The sequence below is a fragment of the Sus scrofa genome, chromosome 14 (genome assembly GCF_054392235.1).
Source record: "Sus scrofa isolate SSC_HxYL_T2T_F1_AM1 chromosome 14, Sscrofa_HxYL_maternal_Yorkshire_Landrace_v2.0, whole genome shotgun sequence".
NCBI lineage: Eukaryota > Metazoa > Chordata > Mammalia > Artiodactyla > Suidae > Sus > Sus scrofa.
The window spans coordinates 82,958,992-82,981,305 of record NC_139396.1 but is presented as its reverse complement, the minus strand read 5'-3'; the positions used below and the strand labels follow the sequence as shown (position 1 = coordinate 82,981,305).

The 22,314-nt window shown below is 39.5% G+C and overlaps 1 protein-coding gene across 9 annotated transcripts in view; it reads left to right on the top strand.

The window, feature by feature from the left end:
- LOC100152623 (zinc finger protein 37A) overlaps window positions 1–22,314 on the top strand; it is a 130,679-nt gene that overhangs the window by 50,908 nt on the left and 57,457 nt on the right. For 3 of the 9 annotated variants that reach the window (XM_005670986.4, XM_013983244.3, XM_013983245.3), the window contains one exon: window positions 12,676–16,186. The exons of 3 other annotated variants lie outside the window; for them this stretch is intronic. In XM_005670986.4, coding sequence (XP_005671043.2) covers window positions 12,676–14,117 — 1,442 coding nt within the window. In that variant the 3' untranslated portion in view covers window positions 14,118–16,186. Of the gene's footprint in view, window positions 1–4,430; window positions 4,629–12,675; window positions 16,187–22,314 lie in introns of those variants that run through there. 3 more of the 9 variants (XM_084996980.1, XM_084996981.1, XM_021072372.2) reach the window with 2 other exon arrangements.

Below are 22,314 nucleotides of genomic sequence, written 5' to 3'. Positions count from 1 at the left end.
TTCTTTCAGCTTTTCGCCATTGAGAATGATGTTCGCTGTGGGTTTGTCGTATATGGCCTTTATCCTGTTGAGGTAGGTTCCCGCTATGCCCACTTTCTGAAGGCTTTTTATCAGAAATGGGTGTTGGATTTTGTCAGAGGCTTTTTTTTCCGCGTCTATTGAGAGGATCATATGGTTTTTATTCTTCAGTTTGTTAATGTGGTGTATCACACTGATGAATTTGTGGATATTGAAGAACCCTTGCATCCCTGGGATAAATCCCACTTGATCATGATGTACAATCCTTTTAATGTATTATTGGATGCGGCTTGCTAGTATTTTGTTGGGGATTTTTGCATCGATGTTCATCAGTGATATTGGCCTGTAGTTTTCTTTTCTTGTGGAGTCTTTGTCTGGCTTTGGTACCAGGATGATGGTGGCCTCATAGAATGAGTTTGGGAGTATCCCTTCCTCTGCAATTTTTTGAAATAGTTTCAGAAGGATAGGTGTTAGCTCTTCTCTAAATATTTGCTAGAATTCGCCTGTGAAGCCACTGGTCCTGGACTTTTGTTTGTTGGAAGTTTTTTTTTTTTTTTTTTTTTTTTTTTTTTTTTTTTTTTTGTCTTTTTGCCATTTCTTGGGCCGCTCCCGCGGCATATGGAGGTTCCCAGGCTAGGGGTCAAATCGGAGCTGTAGCTGCCAGCCTACGCCAGAGCCACAGCAACGCAGGATCCGAGCCGCGTCTGCGACCTACACCACAGCTCACGGCAACGCCGGAACCTTGACCCACTGAGCAAGGGCAGGGATCGAACCCGCAACCTCATGGTTCCTAGTCGGATTCGTTAACCACTGCGCCACGAAGGGAACTCCTGTTGGAAGTTTTTTAACCACAGTTTCAATTTCAGTTCTTGTGATGGGTGCATTCATCTTTTCTATTTCATCTTGGTTTAGTCTTGGAAGATTATACTTTTCTAAGGATTTGTCCATTTCTTCTAGGTTTTCCATTTTATTGGCATATAGTTGCATATAGTAGTCTTTTATGATCCTTTGTATTTCTGTGATGTCCGTTGTTACTTCTCCTTTTTCATTTCTAATTTTATTGATTTGAGTCCTCTCTCTTTTTTTGCTTGATAAGTCTGGCTAGGGGTTTATCAATTTTGTTGATCTTTTCAAAGAACCAGCTTTTCGTTTCATTGATCTTTTCTATGGTTTTCTTTGTTTCTATTTCATTGATTTCTGCTCTGATCTTTATGATTTCTTTCCTTCTACTCACTTTAGGTCTTGTCTGTTCTTCTCCGTCAAGCTGCCTTAGATGTAAAGTTAGCTTGTTTGTTTATTTGAGCTTTTTCTTGTTTCCTGAGGTGGGCTTGTACTGCTATAAACTTTCCTCTTAGAACGGCTTTTGCTGCATCCCATAGGTGTTGGAGTGTCGTATCTTCGTTGTCATTTGCTGCCAGGTATTTTTTAATTTCCTCTTTGATTTCTTCAGTGATCCCTTGGTTGTTTAGTAGCATGTTGTTGAGTCTCCACGTGTTTGTGTTTTTTGCAGTTTTTTTCTTGTTGTTGATTTCCAGTCGTATAGCCTTATGGTCGGAAAAGATGCTTGATATGATTTCAATTTTCTTAAAGTTACCGAGGTTGGGTTTGTAGCCCAGGGTGTGATCAGTCTTAGAGAATGTTCCATGTGCACTTGAGAAGAATGTGTATTCTGTTGCTTTTGGATGGAATGTCCTATAAATATCTATTAAGTCCATCTGGCTTAATGCTTCATTCAGGGCCTGTGTTTCCTTATTGATTTTCTGTCTGGTTGATCTGTCCATTGCTGTAAGTGGGGTGTTAAAGTCCCTGACTATGATCCTGTTATTGTTGATTTCTCCTTTTAAGGTTGTTAGCAGTAGCCTTATATATTGTGGTGAACCTACGTTGGGTGTGTAGATATTTAAAATTGTTATATCATCTTCTTGGATTGATCCTTTGATCATTATGTAATGTCCTTCTTTGTCCCTGAAAATATTCTTCACTTTAAAGTCTATTTTGTCTGATATGAGCATTGTGGCTCCAGCTTTCTTTTGATCCCCGTTTGCATGAGATATTTTCTTCCATCCTCTCACTTTCAATTTGTATGTGTCCCTAGAAGTGAAGTGGGTCTCTTGAAGACAGCATATATATGGGTCTTGTTTTTGTATCCATTCAGCCAGTCTATGTCTTTTAGTTGGGGCGTTTCGTCCATTCACATTTAAGGTAATTATTGATATGTATGTTCTTATTGCCATTTTATTAATTACTTTGGATTGGTTTTTGCTGCTCTTTTTCCTCTCCTTCTTCTCTTGTTCTTTTCTGCCTGTAGACGTTCCTTTAGTATTTGTTGTAAGGCTGGTTTAGTGTTGCTGAATTCTCTCAGCTTTTGCTTATCTGTGAAGGTTTTGATTTCTCCCTCAAATCTGAACGAGAGCCTTGCTGGGTAGAGTAATCTTGGTTGGAGGTTTTTTCCTTTCATCACGTTAAGTACATCATGCCACTCCCTTCTGGCCTGCAGAGTTTCTGTTGAAAAATCTGCCGATAACCTTATTGGGGTTCCCTTGTATGTTATTTGTTTCTTTTCCCTAGCTGCTTTCAAGATTTTCTCTTTGTCTTTAGTTTTGGTCAGTTTGATTAGTATGTGTCTCGGGGTATTCCTCCTTGGGTTTATTTTGTATGGTACTCATTGTGCTTCCTGGATTTGAGTGAGTGGTTCCTTTCCCATGTTAGGGAAGTTTTTGGCTATTACCTCTTGGAATATTTTTTCTGTCCCCTTCTCTCTCTCTTCTCCTTCTGGCACCCCTATAACACGGATGTTGGTGTGTGTTCAACATTGTCCCAGAGTTCTCTGAGACTCTCTTCATTTCTTTTCTTTTTTTTTTTTTTTTTTTTGTCTTTTTGTCTTTTGTTGTTGTTGCTATTTCTTGGGCCGCTCCCGCGGCATATGGAGGTTCCCAGGCTAGGGGTTGAATCTGAGCTGTAGCCACCGGCCTACGCCAGAGCCACAGCAACGTGGGATCCGAGCCGCGTCTGCAACCTACACCACAGCTCACGGCAACGCCGGATCGTTAACCCACTGAACAAGGGGCAGGGACCGAACCTGCAACCTCATGGTTCCTAGTCGGATTCATTAACCACTGTGCCACGACTGGAACTCCTCTTCATTTCTTTTCAATCTTTTTTCTCTTTCCTGTTCTGCACCCGTAATTTCCACTAATCTGTCCGGCACCTCGCTTATTCGTTCTTCTGCCTTCTGTATTCTGCTGTTAGCTGCTTCGAGTGGATTTTTTATTTCGGTTATTGTATTTTGCATCTCTTCTGGTTTAAGTTTTATATCTTGTATCTCTTTGCTCAGTGTTTCCTGTAAGTTATCCATCTTTGCCTCCAGTTTATGTCCAATGTCTTGCATCATCTTCAGCATCAGCAGTCTAAAGTCTTTTTCCTGGAGGCTGAGAATCTCCTCATCGCTTTGCTGGTTTTCTGGGGCTTTTCCTTTCTCCCTCATCTGAGTTATAGTTCTCTGTCTTTTCATTTTTATAGGTTTTTGGTGTGGTGACCTTTTTACAGGTAATAGAGTTGTAGCCTCTCTTACTTCTGGTGTCTGCCCCCCTGTGGCTGAAGTCCGTATGGGGGGCTTGCTGTAGGCTTCCTGATGGGAGGGGCTGATGCCTGCCCCCTGGTAGGAGGAGCTGATTCTGATCCCTCTGGTGGGTGGGGCTTAGTCTCTGGATGGGATTAGAGGCAGCTGTGTGCCTGAGGGGTCTTTAGGTAGCCTGTTTACTGAGGGGTGGGGCTGTGGTCCCACCTGGATTGTTGTTTGTCCTGGGGCTTCTCAGCACTGACTGATGGGTGGGGCCAGATTTTCCCAAAATGGCCACCTCCAGAGAAAGGCACTGCTGCTGAATATTCCCGAGAGCTTTGCTTTCAATGTCCATCCCTCACAACAAGCCACATTCACCCCTGTTTTCCCAGGATGTCCTCCAAGAACTGCAGTCAGGTTTGACCCAGATTCCTATGGAGACCCCGCTCTGCCCTGGGACCCAGTGCACGTGAAAGTCCGTGTGCGCCTTTTAAGAATGGGGTCTCCGTTTCCCCCAGTCCCATGGAGCTCCTGCGCACAAGCCCCACTGGCCTTCAGTGCCAGATGCTCCAGGGGCTCTTTCTCCCAGTGCCAGATCCCCACACGTGAGGGTTTGATGTGGGGCTCAGAACTCTCACTCCTGTGGGTGAGTTTCTGTGAACCAGTTAGTTTTCAGTCTGTGGAGCTTCCCACCCCAGAGGTATGGGGTTGTTTATATATCATGAAATCACCCCTCCTACCTCTTGATGTGTCCTCCTGTTTTTCTTCTGGAGTTAGGGTATCTTTTTTAAGGTTTTCAGGCCATTTGGGTGAAGAATGCTCAGCCTTTAGTTGTGAATTTTGTTGTTTTTAGGAGAGAAGTTGAGCTCCAGTCCTTCTATTCTGCCATCTAATCTCGTCTGAGAATAGTCTTTAAGAATCATGTTCTTGTGGCTATGAACTTTGGAAGTAACTCAGTTTGACTCCATTATTTAATGTCACTGTGTTACCAAGTATGTCGTAGTGTCACTTATATACAAATGGTACTCTTTTTTTTTTAAGGTAAAAATACATAGAGTTGAGTACACAGTATTTAAATGTTCAATAAGTAAAGTTTTGTATGTGTATATACCCATATATCCACCAAGAAAGTGAATATATGGACCATTTTTTTTTTGCACACCAGAAGTCTCCTCCCTGCTGTCCTCTTCTTTTATGTTATCATAGGTCAAGTTTGCCTGGTTTTTTGTTTGTTTATTTGTTTGGTTTAGTTTGGGTTTTTTTTGGTCTTCTCTAGGGTCTCACCTGCAGCATATGGAGGTTCCCAGGCTAGGGGTCTAATTGGAGCTGTAGCCACTGGCCTATGCCAGGGCCACAGCAACACAGGATCTAAGCCGCATCTTCGACCTACACCACAGCTCACAGCAATGCCAGATCCTTAAGCCACTGAGCAAGGACAGGGATCAAACCCACAACCTCATGGTTCCTAGTCGGATTCATTAACCACTGAGCCATGATGGGAACTCCAAGTTTGCCTGTTTTTGACTTCAGATAAGTATAAGCAAACAGCATGTACTATTTGTATATGTATGCTACATGCATACGTACATACCTGCAATAAGTATATGTGTATGTATGCTATATTTATAGTGTATGCCTCCTCTGGATCAGCACTATGTCTGTGAGATACATGTGTGTTGTAGTTATGAGTAGTTTATTGCTTTATATGGCTGTGCATTCCATTGTGACTATCCCAGAATTTATCTATGTATTCTATTATTGGAGCATATTTAGAGTTTTAAAATACACTTACTTTGTATATAGATATACTTGTTTTAAAATATACTCACTTTGTATTTTGGGGTAGTTGAAAAAGTGTTATTAAAGTATAATTGATTTCGGGTATACAACATAGTGATTCACTATTTTTGCGGATTATTCTGCACTATAAGCTATTACAAGGTAATGGCTGTAATCCCCTGTGCTATACAATATATCCTTATGCTTATCTGTTTTATACATATTAGTTTGTATTGGTTAAACAAGACCCCTAATTTGTTCCTCCACCCTCAGTTTCCCCTTTAGCCACCATACGTTTGTTTTCTATATCTGTGAGTCTGTTTCTGTTTTGCATATATGTTCATTTGTATTATTTTTTATATTCTACATGTAATTGATATACCAAATTTTGTCTTTCTCTGTCTGGCTTATTTCACTAAGCACAATATTCTCTAGGTGCATCCATGTTCCTGCAAATGACAAAATTGATTCTTTTTTTATGACTGATGTTCCATTGTATACACACACATGCACACAATTTTCTTTATCCAGTCATCTGTTGATGGGCACCTATGTTGCTTCCTTGTCTTGCCTATTGTAAATGATGCTGTGAACATTGGGGCACATGTATCTTTTCAAATTGGTGTTTTTGTTTTCATCAGATATGTACCCAGGAGTGTTATTTATGCGAACAGTGATAGTTATACTTCTTGCCTTCCAGTTTGGATAACTTATTTTTGTATGTGTGTCTGTGTCTGTGATTGCTGTGAATAGGGTTTCCAATACCATGTTAAATAGAAGTAGCAGTAGTGGGCATGATTGCTGTTCCCATCGTGGCTCAGTGGTAATACACCCAACTAGGATCCATGAGGATACAGGTTCGATCCCTGGCCTTGCTCAGTGGGTTAAGGATCTGGCATTGCTGTGAGCTGTGGTGTAGGTCCCAGAGGTGGCTCAGATCCTGCATTGCTCTGGCTATGGTGTAGGCTTACAGCTGTAGCTCTAATTTGACCCCCAGCCTGGGAACTTCCATATGCCACGGGTGCAGCTCTTAAAAAAAAAAAAAAAAAAAATATATATATATATATACACACACACACACACACACACACACACATATATACACACACACATACATATACATATATATATATACACATACATATACACACATACATATATATACATATCAGCATCCTTGTCTTGTTCGTGGAAATAACAGAAAGGCTTTCAACTTTTCACCATTGGGTGTGATATTGGCTGTGGGTTTATCATAAATGGCCTTTATTATATTGATATATACTCCCTCTCTACTCACTTTGATGAAAGTTTTTATTATGAATGAATGCCACATTTGGTCAAAGGCTTTTTCTGCAGTTGAGTTCATCTTGTGATTTTTTTTTTTTTTTTTTGTCTTTTTGTCTTTTGTTGTTGCTGTTGTTGCTATTTCTTGGGCCGCTCCCGCGGCATATGGAGGTTCCCAGGCTAGGGGTTGAATCGGAGCTGTAGCCACCGGCCTACGCCAGAGCCACAGCAACGCGGGATCCGAGCCGCGTCTGCAACCTACACCACAGCTCACGGCAACGCTGGATCATTAACCCACTGAGCAAGGGCAGGGACCGAACCTGCGACCTCATGGTTCCTAGTCGGATTCGTTAACCACTGCGCCACGACGGGAACTCCTGATTTTTTTTTTTTTTCCTTTGTAGGGCTGCACCTGTGGTATATGGGAATCCCAGGCTAGGGGTCAAATCAGAGCTGCAGCTGCCAGCCAACACCACAGCCACAGCAACATCATATCCAATCCCTGTCTGCCACCTGCACTGCAGCTTGCAGCAATGCTGGGTCCTTGACCCTTATGTGATTTTTGTCCTAACTTTTGTTTATGTGGTGTACCCCATTGATTGATTTGCAGGTATCAATCCATCTTTGCATCCCTTGAGTGCAGAGATGGACTGATACCTTTTTTAACTTCTGTACTAGCTTTTTATTGGCTCATCCACAACTTTTTCTACATTTTTGCTCTTTCCATGGGATTTTCTTCTTCCTATTGTTTCTTATTTCTTGTTGTACCTTTTTTTTTTTTTCACTTAATGAGGACCCTTTAACACTTCTTATAAAATTGGTTTAGTATTGATGAACTTCTAATTTTTTTTCTTGTCTAAGAAATTCCTTATCTCACCTTCAATTCTGAATGATAATCTTGCTGGGTAGAATATCCTATGTTGTAGGTTTTTCTCTTTTAGCACTTTATGAATATTATGCCACTCCCTTCTGGCCTGCAAAATTTCTGGGCTCCTTTCTTCTCCTTTGGGCCCAGGCCTCCTCCCAGGTTTCCTCCACTATGGCGATCTGCTCCCCAGCCTGTAGTGTACCACTCCCTAGCCCCTCAGGCAGTCTCCACACAACCAACCCTGGTTCTCTTCCTGGAACTAACCTCTGGAGCCTGAGTCTCAGCACCCAGCCATTGCCTGAGCATCTCAGGCTGTGGTGTCTATGGGGTGTTGGTACCAATGGTTTGTGTGGCTCTCTCTCTCTGCCCTCCTTAGTCTTGCTGCTGCACTTTTCTCTGAGGCTTTGAGGTTCCTTTTTCATCTCTGGCTGATCTCCCTGTCAGTACGGTGGCCTCCCAGGGTGCAGATTCCTTTCCTCTTTCACAGCTCCCTCTCAGGAGTGCTGGTCCTGTCCTGATTCTTTTTTTTTTTTTTTTCATGTTCTCTCTTTTTTCTTTTGTACTACCCAGTTATGTGGAGGGTTTCTTGCCCCTTTTGGAGGTTTAAGGTCTTCTGCCAGCATTAAGTAGATGTTCTATGTGAATCATTCTACATGTAAGTGGGTTTTTTTTAATGTGTTTGTGGGAGAAGGTGAGTGCCATGTCATACTCCTCCACCATCTTGATCCCACCTCCTTATTTTTCTTATTTTTCTCTGTCTCAATGAAATTGGGGGGGGAATTACCTATCATGGTCTTGAAATGGTATCCTTGTTTAGTATGTCCCCATATAGTCTGTGTGTGCCCAGTGGCTTTGGTAGGAGAACTGGATCTGACATGAAGATGAGTCATATCTTCCCCCAAAGTATTCTGCCTACTACACCTCCATACCTGGGTGATAGGTAGGGATGGAGATGGAGGGGTTAGAGCCAGAGCCAGGTGTCAGCAAGGGCTTCTCCTGTGCTCAGTGGTTGATACCACCTACCAGCACCAGGGTTAGTGCCATATCTTGAGGTGCTAGAGCAGAAGTCTTGCGGGTTAGGTCAGAGCTGGTTCCATTCCCCAGAAGGAAGCAGGTGTGGATCAAGAGGGGCTGGAGTGTGTGCCACCTGTGGGCCAGGTCACACTCTGTTCGTCCTGGCACACCAGTGAGTATTCCAGGCCACTGCTGATCTGCTGCCCTGAAAACACCAGCAATGCCCCCCCCCACCAGTGCCATTCATAAACAGTATTGGGTTCAGTCCAGCTCCATGCTCTTAACTGTGTGCTTTCATCAGCAGTAGCAGCCTTTGTGCTAGTGGGGAGCTTCACCATGGAGCAAGAGGAACTCTGGGGCAGGTATTTGTATGGGCCAGGGACATGTGCTGAGGAAGTTGTGGGAAACAAGCCAGAGTTCTGGCTCTCTCGGTTGGCTTCCTCTGCCTGTTCCATGAGAAAATAAGCATGTATGTGTTCTTCAAGAGCAAAGTCAAAGTTTCTCAAACCCCTCCCCACCTCAACCACCAGTATCACTGGATTTTTTCATACTAGCCAAAGGGCATGTTTCTGGTGTCAGACTATAGGGCTGCAGCACCCAAAATATGCTATGAATTGCTCACTCTTCAGGGAGGATCTTTGAGCTTCCCCTCCTAGGGGCACAGGTCCTGACATGATTGCTTCTTTTCCTTTCCTTCCTTGCTCCGTGAGGATATTTTTTATAGCCTTAGTTGTATAAGAGTCTTTCTGCCAGTCTCTAGGTGGTTTTTAGTGAGAATTGCTCCAAATGTAGATATATGTTTGATGTGTTCCTGGAAGGAAGTGAGCTAAGTATCCTTTGCCACTGCCATCTTGTTTTCCTCTTCCATAAATATTCTTGCATGTGTCTTTTGGAGGACCTATACTCTTATCTTAGAAGTATAGCTAGAAATAAACTTGTCAAGTATAGAGTGGTCACAGATTTTGCTTTAGTAATATTTAAACAGTTTTCTGAAGTGTTCATAGTAAATTATACTGCTACCAGCTGTGTGTAACAGTTCTGGTTGCATTACATCCTTGTTGGAATGTAGTGTTGTCTAATTAATTTTAGCCATTTTAGTCATTGTGATGTATTATCTCATTAAGTTTCTTTTTCATTTTTTAAAGTTTTATTGAAGTATAGTTAACTTACAAGGTTGTGATACTTTCTGATATACAGCAAAGTGATTCAGTTGTCATATACATTCGTCCAATCTCTTTCAGATTCTTTTTGTACATAAGATTATCACAGAATATTTGGTAGGGTTCTCTATGCTATACAGCAGGTCCCCATTGGCCAGTGATCCCATGTACCTCACTGTGCATATGCCAATCCCAAGCCTGAGTCCATTTCTCCACCTGTCCCCTTTGGTAAACATAAGCTTTTCAAAATTTGCGAGTCAATTTCTGTTGTGCAGGTAAGTTAATTTGTATCCTTTTTATAGATTACATATATATGTGATATCATACGATGTTCATCTTTCATTCTCTAACTTCACTCAGTATGTTCATTTCTGGGTCCATCCATGTTCCTGCAATGGTAGTATTTCATTCTTTTTATGGTTGAGTAATATTCCATTGTATGTATGTACCACATTTTCTTTATCCATTCTTCTGTCAGTGGCCATTGAGGTTGCTCCATGTTTTGGCTATTGTAAATAGGGCTGCAGTGAACATTGGGGTGCATGTTATCTTTTTGAATTATGGTTTCCTCTGAACAGATGCCCAGGAGTAGGATTGCTGAGTCATATGGTGGTTCTATTTTTAGTTTGTTGAGGAAACTCTATACTGTTTTCCCACCAACATTGTAAGAGGGGTCCTTTTCTCCACACCCTCTCCAGCATTTATTGTTTATAGATTTTTTGATGATGGCTATTCTCACTGGTGTAAGGTGGGACCTCTAGTACTTTTGATCTGCTTATCTCTAGTAATTAGTGATGTTTAGCATGTTTCATGTGTTCTTTGCCCATCTGAATGTCTTCCTTAGAGAAATGTCTATTTAGATCTTCTGCCCATTTTTTGATTGTGTTTGTTCTTTTGATATTGAGCTGCGAGTCAGTTTGAGCTGCAGGAAATGTTTATATATTATAGAGATTAATCCCTTGTCAGTCACTTCATTTGCAAATATTTTCTTCCATTCTGTGGGTTGTCTCTTCATTTTGTGTATGGTTTCCTTGGCTGTGCAAAAAGATCAAGTTTAATTAGGTCCCATTTGTTTATTTTGTTTTTATTTCATTACTCTAGGAGGTGGATCTGAGAAGACATTTGTGTCATTTATGCCAGAGAGTATTTGGCCTATTTTCCTCTAAGAGTATTTTCTGCTAAGAGTTTTATAGGATCCAGTCTTGCATTTAGGTCTTTAATCCATTTTGAATTTATTTTTGTGTATGGTGTTAGAGTGTTCTAATTTCATTCTTTTACACGTAGTTGTCCAGTTTTCCCAGCATCATTTATTGAAGAGATTCTTTTCCCCATTGTATATTCTTGCCTACTTCTGGGCTTTCTATCCTGTTCCACTGAACTGTATTTTTGTTTTTTGATCCAGTACCATACTGTTTTGAGACTGTATCTTTGTAGCATCATCTGAAAATAGAGTTGCCATATGATCCAGCTATCCCATCCATAGGCATATATTCGGACAAAACTATAATTCAAAAAGATACATGCACCCCTATGTTCACAGAAGCACTGTTCATAATAGCCAAAACATAGAAACAACCTAAATGTCCATTGACAAATGAATGGATAAAGAATATGTGTACACACACACACACAGGAATACTACTCAACCATAAAAAAGAATGGAATAATGACATTTGCAGCAACGTGTATGGACCTAGAGATTATTATACTAAGTGAAGTAAGTCAGAAAGAGAAAGACAAATACCATGTGATATTTCTTATATGTGGAATCTAAAATATGACACAAATGAACTTATCTATGAAACAAAAACAGACTCAGACATAAAGAAGAGTCTTGTGGTTGCCAGGGGGGAAGAGGGAAAGGAGAGAGGTGGTTTGGGAGTTTGAGATTAGCAGATGCAAACATATATGGAATGGATAAACAAGGTCCTACTGTAAAGCAAGGGAACCATATTCAGTATCATGTAATAAACCATAATTGAAAATATATGTTATATAACTTAATATATATTATATATATATATATAACTGAATCACTTTGCTGTATACCAGAAACCAACACATTGTAAGTCAACTATATCTTAATAAAGGAAACTTTAAAAATATATTGTCAATTTTTAAGACATTTAATTCAAAGATTGAGAGCATTGTAGATATTAGGGAGTAAAATCAGGCATGCCTAACAAAAAAATCTCAAGGTAATGGTAAATGAAATTTCTAGGACCAGGTATAAAATTTTTTTCTTCATGGTATGCAGAGATGTTGAAAAAAGATTGAAAGCTTATATCAGGCAAGGTTTGTTTGGGGGAAAGCCAGAAAGGATTGAAAAAGGGTTTGATGGTCAGGAGAGGTCTACTGCTGGACAACTCTTACATAATAAATGGAAAATTCCAAAACTAGAATACAGCTGTAAGTCTGACTGTGTGGCAAGAAAGTCTTGTCCAGGAGCTCCCGTTGTGGCTTAGCAGAAATGAATCTGACTAGCATCCTTGAGGATGCAGGTTCAATCCCTGACCCTGCTCAGTGGGTTAAGGATCTGCCATTGCCATGAGCTGTGGTGTAGGTCACAGATGTACCTTGAATCTGGCATTGCTGTGGCTGTGGCATAGGCCAGCAGCTACAGCTCTGATTCGAACCCTAGCATGGGAACCTACATATGCCCTGAATGCAGTCCTAAAAAAAAATAATAATAATAAAATAAAATAAAAAAAGAATGTCTTGTCCAATCATTGATTTGCTCTTATTTCATATTTTTATTCCTCTTTAATCAGAGCTAGCAACAGAATTAGTTCCTTTATGGATTAGGGCTTTTAGAAAGTTGGTTTGTTGTTGCTGGGTAGAATGGAAAAGAGAGATGAAACTGGATTTATACACTGTTGTCATAGTCGAGGCATGAAGAGATAAGACCTAAACTAATCAATTCCACCAGACCTAATGCTCTTTCTTTTAAATATTCTTGTCACAAACTAACCTTTTTTGTCACTCTGTTTCAGAATTAATTAATAGCAGTAGAACCTATTCAAGAAAGATGTTTAACAAAGGTAGAAAGTGGTTCCATGATGAAAAGCATGAAAGAATTCATTCTGAAGAGAAACTTTATGAATATAATAAAAATGAGAATTGCCTTTGTCTTAATGAAGATTCTGTTCAGCATCAGAAAATTCCAGTTTTGGACCAACCTTTTAAATACAATGAATGTAGGAAAGCTTTCCATGAAAATTCACTCTTTGTTATACATAAGAAACTTCACACAGAACAGAAAACCTGTAAATATAGGGAATATAGAAGAACCTTCTGTGATATATCATCTCTCAGTGCTCACCAGAGAACATATCCAAAAGGGAATCACTATGAATTTAATGAATGTGGAGAAAATTTCTTTGACAAATCCATTTTCTTTGAGCATAGTGTTCACCCTTTGAGCCAGGAGTCAAACCTCATTCCAATTCAGAGAATCCACTCAGTTGACAATATAATTGAATACAATGAATATGGAAACTTTTTCAATGAGAAGTTAGTCTTTGGTGTACAACAGAATATACACACAGGAGAAGAACCCTATAAATGTCATAAATGTGGAAAAACGTTCAACCAGAAGTCATCTCACACAAGACATCAGAGAACCCACACAGGGGAAAAATCCTGTGAATGTCATGAATGTGGGAAAACTTTCTACAAGAATTCAGAGCTCATTAAACATCAGAGAATTCATACAGGGGAGAAACCTTATGAATGTCAGGAATGTGGGAAATCCTTCAGTGAAAAGTCAACCCTCACCCAACATCATAGAACACACACAGGAGAGAAACCATATGAATGTCAGGAATGTGGTAAATCCTTCTCATTTAAGTCAGTCCTTACTGTACATCAGAAAACACACACAGGGGAAAAGCCCTATGAATGCTACGAATGTGGGAAGGCCTTTCTCAGAAAATCAGACCTCGTTAAACATCAAAGAACTCACACAGGAGAAAAACCTTATGAGTGTAATGAATGTGGGAAATCCTTCTCTGAGAAGTCAACTCTCACTAAACATTTGAGAACTCATACAGGTGAGAAGCCCTATGAATGTATTGAATGTGGAAAATTTTTCTGCTACTACTCAGGTTTCACAGAACATCAGAGGAGGCACACAGGAGAGAAACCTTTTAGATGTAATGAATGTGGGAAAAACTTCCGTCAGAAGTCAGCCCTAATTGTTCATCAGAGAACTCACGTAATACAGAAACCCTATGAATGTAATGAATGTGGAAAATCTTTCTGTGTGAAGTCAAAACTCATTGCACATTATAGAACTCACACAGGAGAGAAACCCTATGAATGTAATATTTGTGGAAAATCATTCTATGTGAAGTCAAAACTCACTGTGCATCAGAGAACACATTTGGGGAAGAATGTTATAAATGTAATAAATGAGGGAGATCACTGTGGGTGAAGTCAGGAGTTTATAGAAGGTAGAACATAGAATACAAAATGGGGAGAAAAATCTGTTAAGATTTCAAGAACACCTTTGGTATAAGGTCAGTTGTCACAGTACAGTAGAAAACTAGGGAAAAAATAATATGAAGATACTATGGATATAGAAGACTTTTCTACTGGAATTTATACCATACCATATATCAAAAAGCTCAGAGTAGAGAAAACCGATTGGTGAGTGAATACAGGGAATCGTTTGCCCAAAGGCATACCTCACTAAACATCAGAAAAATCACATGGTAGAACACTCTATTAGTATTTGTAAAGAAGACTTCACCCACAGGCCAGAGAAAATGAAATGTACATACTATGGAAGTTAGAGGAAAGCATTTACTGTGAGGTGACTTTTTATTGGAATTGTGTGAATACTTGCAGTATCATCTCATCAGATGGTAGTCAATAGAAATATAGTTTTAAGTGGGTAGAGGCTTTACATCAAACCTAAGCTTATTATACATTAATGATTTTGAAAATATCTGACAACTTAGCCTCCTAGTAGAGTGGGACCATGAGCTAAACTCAGCAGTGGCTGAGGCTTTATATTAGCTCCCCTACCTGAGTGGGGTGGAGGAACCAGCTCCAAGCCCGGCAAGGTTATTCTTTTGTCATCTTAACTCAGTCCTGTTCTGCAGTCCTACCTGGGCAAGGAAGCTAACCCATAGCTCTACCCACTGCTGAGTACAATCTCCAACTCTACCAATCAGGAAACCTAACCAGAACTCCTGAGAATCTCAGTAGATGACTCTGCATCCCTGATTACAGTGGGACTCAAGCAGATGGCCTAGCCAGTAGCTATGTAGCTGCAGAACCAAGAAAGAGGCTCCAGCCATCTAGGGAACTTAGTGTATGGTTCTGACTGACTCAACACCCAAAGAACCTTGCTGGCCCTGAGGCCTGGCAAACCCCAGGCCTCAACTGGGGTCCCATCTGACCAGATAGGCTAATTTACAGCCACACTGAAAGTTAGTACAGCTTCCAGCCTGGCCTAACAAGGAGGCCTAGCAAGAGCTCTTGGAAATCTATGTATCCCATCTTGCAACTCTGATTAGAGCATCATGGGAGTGGAGAGCCCATACAGTACCCATTTGCAGGGTTAGGACAGTGGTATATGTGAGGCCAGAGAACCTGGTGCATAGTTCTGCTTAATTTGATCCTCAAGAGACTTGTCATGCTTGGAGCCTGTATAGTGGCCCACTCTGGCAGGGAATTTTGTAGCCCCTCCCATTGCTGAATACAGCTTTTTTTTTTTTTTTTTTTTTTTAAGAAAATCTAACCAGAGCACAAGAGAAGCTGCATAGGCCACAAACACCCTTGCTTACAGTGGTAGTTGAACAGAGAGCACAGCCCTTGGCTTTCGTTATCTGCAGGGAAAAACTGGTGGACCTTTCTCATCAGGGAATTTGCCATACAGTCTTGCCTTATTTGGATCCCCAATGATCTGTGCAGGCCTTGGAACCTATTCATCACACCTCCCCTCAGGGGGAGAGAAATTCATTCATTGCCCCACCTAACTGCCAAATGAGAACCCAGGCAACAACAGAGCTCATCCTGTAACCTCACTTGAGCCAGCAACCAAGACACCATTTTCTAGTCAAATATTTTCAGCCAGAGGCACCCTCTCCTGGCCTTTAAGATGAGGCAGTGACCTTTCTTCAAAACAGATGAGGCAATTGGGAGGAGCCCCAGTTGCCAAAGGATGCTACCAGTTGACATGCCCAGAAACCTAAACTGAGATGAGTGGTCAAGAAATGGCTTTACCAAAGTGAACCTGTAAAGTCTGGAAGAGAAGACCACTTACTCAAATGTAGATGCCAACATATAAAATCAAGGATCATGGAAAATCAAATAAACATGACATCATCCAAGGAAACTTAATGAAGCTGCAATAACACCCTAAAGAAATGGAGATCCGTGAACAGTTGGACAAAAAATTCATAATAATTTTCTTAAGTTTAGTAAACTAAAAGAACACACAGATAACTAAAGGAAATTAGGAAAACAATGCATCAACAAAATAAGTTAAAGAAATCATTTAAAAAAATTGGAGAACTGAAAAGTACAACTTCACCGAAGAATTTAGTTGAGTCCCAAGTCTCCACCATGCTGAAACAAGAATCATAGATCTAGCAGATAGGACTTTTGAAATCTTTCCATCAGAGGGACAAAAGGAATAAAGGATAAAAAAGAGTGAGGAAAGCCAGATACCAAAACTAGGAAAGGACACCACAGCAAAGGGAAAATATAGGCCAGTTTCCTGTGATGAATATAAATGCAATCATTCTCAGCAAAAATTAGGAAATCAAATTAAGCAGCATATTGAAAGGGTCATTCACTGCAGTCCAAGTGGGATTTATCCCTGGGATGCAAGATTGATTCAATATACATCACAGTAATAGAATGAAAAAAAAAAACATTATTTCAAAAGAAAAAGTATTTGACAAAATTCAACATCTGTTCGGGATAACTCATAACAAGTTAGGTATAGAAGGAGTAAAGGCTGTATATTACAAGCCCACAGCCAGTATCATACTCAATGGTAAAAAGGCTGAGAGCTTTTCCAAGATATAGACAAGACAGGGATGCCATACCCCACCTCTACTATTCAACACAGAACTGGAAGTCCTAGCCAGAGCATTCAGGCAAACAGAGAAAAAAAAAGGGGGCATCAAAATAGGAAAGTAAAAAGTAAAATTGTCTGTATTTGCAGATGACATAATTTTATATGGAGAAACTCCTAAAGACTCCACCAAAAGACAAAAAAACATGTTAGATATAAGCAACAAATTCAGGGAAGTTGTAGGATACAAAATTAGCATACAAAAATCTGCATTTTTATACACTAACAGAATTTTTATAAAACAGAAAACTCTTCCCTTAACAATAGCATCAAAAAAAAAAAAAAAAAAAAAACAAAAAAAAACGTAAAATCTCCATGAAAATTTTGAGGTGAAAGCTACACTGAAAACTCCCAAGTTATTGATTAAAGAAATTGAACATACTACAAATCAATAGAATGGTATCCTCTGTTCATTGATTGTGAGAATGTTATTTAAATGTCTACATTAACTGAAGTCATCTACAGATTTATTGAAAACCCTAACAAGATTCCAATGGCATTTAGAAAAAATAGATGTAGGAAAAATCCTAAAATTTATGTGGAACAGCCAAAGTAATTCAGAGAAGGAACAAGGCAGGAGGTTCGCACTTTCTGATTTCAAGCTGTATTATAAAGCTAAGGTAACCAAAACAGTATGGTACTGGCATAAAACAGACATATAAACCAATGAAAAAAATTGAGAGTCCAGGAATAAACTCATGCATATATGGTCAACTAATTTTTGATAAAGGAGCTAAGAATACTAAATGGAGAAAAGACAGTTTCTTCAATAAATAGTGCTAGAAATTGGATATTCACATGGAAAAGAATTATACTAAATCTCAATCTGATGCCACTTGCAAAACAATTCAAAATGGGTTAAAGACTTAAATATAAGATGGAAATCATAAAACTCTTAGAAAACACAGAAAAAGAGCTCCTTGACATGGGGCTTGGCAATGATTTCCTTCATATAACACCTGAAGCACAAGCAACAAAATAAAAAATAAATGTGATTACATCAAACTAAGAAGTTCTGCATAACAAAATAAACAACAAAATGAAAAGGCGGCCGACTGGGAAAAATTATTTGTAAACTATATATCTGAAATGAATTAATGTCTAAAATATATAAAGAACTCATGTAACTCAGTGTCAAATCATCATCATCATCATCACCTAATTAAATAATGAGCAAAGGGTCTGAATAGATGTTTTTCCAAAGAAAATATTCAAATGGCCAACAGGTACATGAAAATGTTCTATCAGTAATCATTAGAGAAGTGCAAGTCAAAACCATAATGAGATATCTCTTGCCTATATTGACCTAAATAAAAAGATAAAATGAACAGGGTCACACTGTCAAAATGATGAGTTTATTCAGGAAGAACAGAGAAGTTATAAGTCAGGACGTGCAAACTCTAGGCAAGCTACAGGTGAGTCCATTGAGGACCTGGGTAAGCTGTATGTATGTATGTATGTCAGGAAATGTACAGAGGGTTCAGTTAGAGTCAATTACAAACAAAAACTGGAAACCAGCTATGAAAATTCCATAAACAGACAAAATCAGTCCAGTCATACAAACAAAGCTCAATTCAACTTGTTTTTTTTTTGGGGGGGAGGGGGGACTAACCTGGCCAGAATCATTTCTTATTCATTCTTCTGGAAACCATAATCAAAATTTTCTAAGGCTGATAGGAAGCAACATTTGACAAACTCCTCATTGTTTAAGAAAATTCCAATATTAACAGCTTTCTGTAAATCAGGCATTTACAAGAAATTAGTCTCAGTCCTTAATTTCTTCATCTAAGGCACATGTATGAAACTTTCCATTTTTTATATCCATTGGTTTCATTTCATTTTATTTATTTATTGTCTTTTGTCTTTTTAGGACCGTATCTGTGGCATATGGAGGTTCCCAGGCTAGGGGTCACATTGCAGCTGTAGCCACTGGGGCCCACACCACAGCCACAGCAACACAGGATCTGAGCCACATCTGTGACCTACACCACGCTCAGAGCAATGCTGGATCCTTAACCCACTGAGTGAGGCCAGGGCTCACATTGTGTCTTCATGGATACTAGTCAGGTTTGTTAACTACTGAGCCACAATGGGAACTCCTGGTTTCATTTTAAATTGAAATCCTTCCACACCTGTTAGAATGCCTATCAAGAAACAAATGCTGGCAAAGATGTGGAGAAAAGGGAACTCTTGTGTATTATAACTTGAAATAGCCATTATGGAAAATAGTGTGATGCTTCCTCAAAAAAAAATACCATTTGATTTGGTAATTCTGCTGGGAATATAGCTGAATAAAACAAAAGCTATGTCAAAAAGATATCTGCACCCCCATACTCATAGCAGCATTATCTCCATTAGCTAAGACATTTGCTAAACAATTGAAGTGTCCATTGATGGGTGAATGGAAAACATCGTGGTACTTTTATTACAATGAAAGAGTCAGCCATAAAAGAAATCTTGCCATTTGTGACAACATGGATGGACCTAGAGGACATTATTCTAAGTGAAGTAATCAGAGAAAGACAAATACTTTAGGGTGTCACTTGTATGTAGAATCTTAAAAAAAAATTCAAACTAAGAGAAAAAGTTCAGATTTGTGGTTACCAGAGGTGGTAGGTGGGGAGTGGGGCAGTTGGATTAAAGTGGTAAAAATGCATAAACTTTCAGCTTCAAGATAAATAAGTACTGAGTATATAAAACATGACTATAATTAACTCTGCTATAAGTGTACTTGAAATTTGCTGAGAGTAGACCCAGAATTCTCATCACAAGGAAAATAAGTATTTTTTGTATCTGTATGAGATGATGGATGTTAACTAAATTTATTGTGGTAATTATCTTTCAGTATATGTAAATCACCTACTGTGCTGTACACCTTAAACTTATAAAGTGCTATGTGTGAATTATATCTCAGTAAACTTCGGGGGGTGGGGAGCCACATGGAGTAAATATATTTATAAAAGTGCAACCCATATCCTACCTATAGAAGAATGCTATTTAATGGAAAGGATGTAACAAACATTCTATAATGCATTGAAGAAGTAATTAAAACACCTGCAATAATGGTTATATGAATGTGCATGCAAGCTGTATTAACAAAAGTGTTAAGTAACAGATGTGAGAGCTCTTCTCTAATGCAAATATAATAAAAATGGTTATAGTGCTTTGTGTATGTTACTTTGAGTGTTATTTCAAGGAATAAATGTGATAGCCTTGTAGTAGTAGTGCATTTAGATAAGTATTTCAGGACATATGGAATAATGAAAGTGCAACTGCAATCTATTGCTATATAAAAAGCAGTGTTATTTAAGAGAGTGGTTGTAATACCTACTCTGTAATGAATTTAGAGCAGTGTTTAAAGATTATTAGAGCACTACACACAAGTAAAATATTTACATAGAGTAGTAAAAATGATTATTAGAGCACTACATACAAGCTTCATTGACAAGAGTGTTATTTCAGAGAAAGCATATGATATTCTGTAATGCATTTAGAGAAATATTTAAAATATTCAAAAACACATGGGATAATGGTGGTTAAAATTGTAAAACCACTTGCCACCAAGAGAAGAGTTGTTTAAGTAATGGGATTTGAAAGAAATTATGCAGTGTATTTATAGAATTGTTTTAAAACCTATGTAGGAAAGAGTGCTATGGGGAATAAGTGATTCATGGAATGAAAGCAAGGCTCCTTAGAGACTGAGTGAGTGAACCTGCCTAAAGCTGGAGACTCCTTTGTGGTATGGGAATGCTGGTGGCACCCTACCCTGTGGCTCAGTTCTAGATTGTTTGACTATGGCTGTAGAACCCAGAATCTCAGAATCCATGAAGGGGGGGAGTTGGAAGGAGGTAGCTAGAAATTCCACTGCCTCGAATGGAGACCTCAGGAATAGCTGCTCCCTGCCCTATATGCATCCCTACCAGCCTAAGAGTCCCTGAAGGCCTTGGTGGCTGTGGGTGAGATTTGCCATTACTGTGACAGGGAAAGTTTTGGAGAAAAGATGGCAGAGTAAAAGAATTTGAGCTCAACCTCTCTCATGAGAACACCAAAGTCACAACTAACTGCTGAACCACCATCAACAGAAAGGACTGGAATGTTCAAAAAAAAAAAAAAAAAAAAAAGATTCTACATCCAAAGACAATGAAAAGGCAACAAGATGGTAGGAACAGCACTTTCACCATATGGGACCCAGGGAAAAGCAGTGATTTCATAGGAATCTGGACAAGACATCCCTGTGGGTCTTGGAGAGTTCTTCTGGGGAGGTGGGGGTTCTTCTGGGGAGGTGGGGATAAGAACGCTGGTCCCAGGGATTATTAATCAGTGTGAGCTCTCCTGGAAGCCACCACTCTGGTCTCAAGATCTGGCCCCAACCAACAGACTGCAGGCCCCACTCCTGATATCTGCAGGTCAGACAACAAGAGGGTGGGAACACAGCCCCACCCATCATAAGATAGGGTGCCTAAAGTCATCTTGAGCCCACAGCTCTAAACACATCACTTGACATGGCCCCTTCCCACCAGAGGGACAAGACCCAGCTCCATATACCAGTGGGCAGGCACCATCCCCTCCCACCAAGAAGCCTGCACAAACCACTGGATCAACCTCACCCACTGTGGGGAAGACACCAGAATCAAGAAGAACTATAAGTCTGCATCCTGCAGAATGAAAACTGAAAACACAGAAAGTTAGATAAAATGAGATGGCAGAGAAGTACGTTCCAGACAAAGGAGCAAGGTAAAATCCCAGAATAACAGCTAAGTCAAGTGGAGAAAGGCAATCTACCTGAAAAAGAATTCAGAATAATGCTGGAAAATATGATCCAAGATCTTGGAAAAAATATAGGCACGAAATGAGAAGATACAAGAAATGTTTAACAAAGAGCTAGAAGACTTAAAGAAAAAACAAAGATGAACAATACAATAGCTGAAATGAAAAATACACTAGAAGGAATCAATAGCAGAGTAAATGAGGCAGAAGAATGAATAAGTGAGCTGAAAGACAGATTGGTGGAAATCACTGTGCCACAGAAGAGAATAAAGAAAGAATGAAAAGAAATGAAGACAGTCTAAGAGAACTCTGGGACAAGAAGATGAGGTTCCAGAAGGAAATATGAGAGAGAAAGGGCCTGGGAAAATATTTGAAGGGATAATAGCTGAAAATGTCCCTAATGTGGGAAATGGAACACTCAATTCCAGAAAGTGCAGAGTCTCATATAGGATAAACCCAAGGAGGAACATGCCGAGACACATATTAATCAAATTGACAAAAGTTAAAGATGAGAAAATATTAAAAGCAACAAGGAAAATGCAACAAATAATATAAAAATGAACCCATATTAGATTATCAGCTGATTTTTTAGGAGAAACTCTACACACCAGAAGAGAAGAACACAATATACTTAAAGTGATGAAGGGGAAAAACCCCCATCCGAGATTACTCTATCCAGCAAGGCTCTCATTCAAATTCAATGGAGAAATCAAAAACTTTACAAACGAAAGCAGAGAAAATTCAGCACAACCAAACCAGATTTACAACAAAT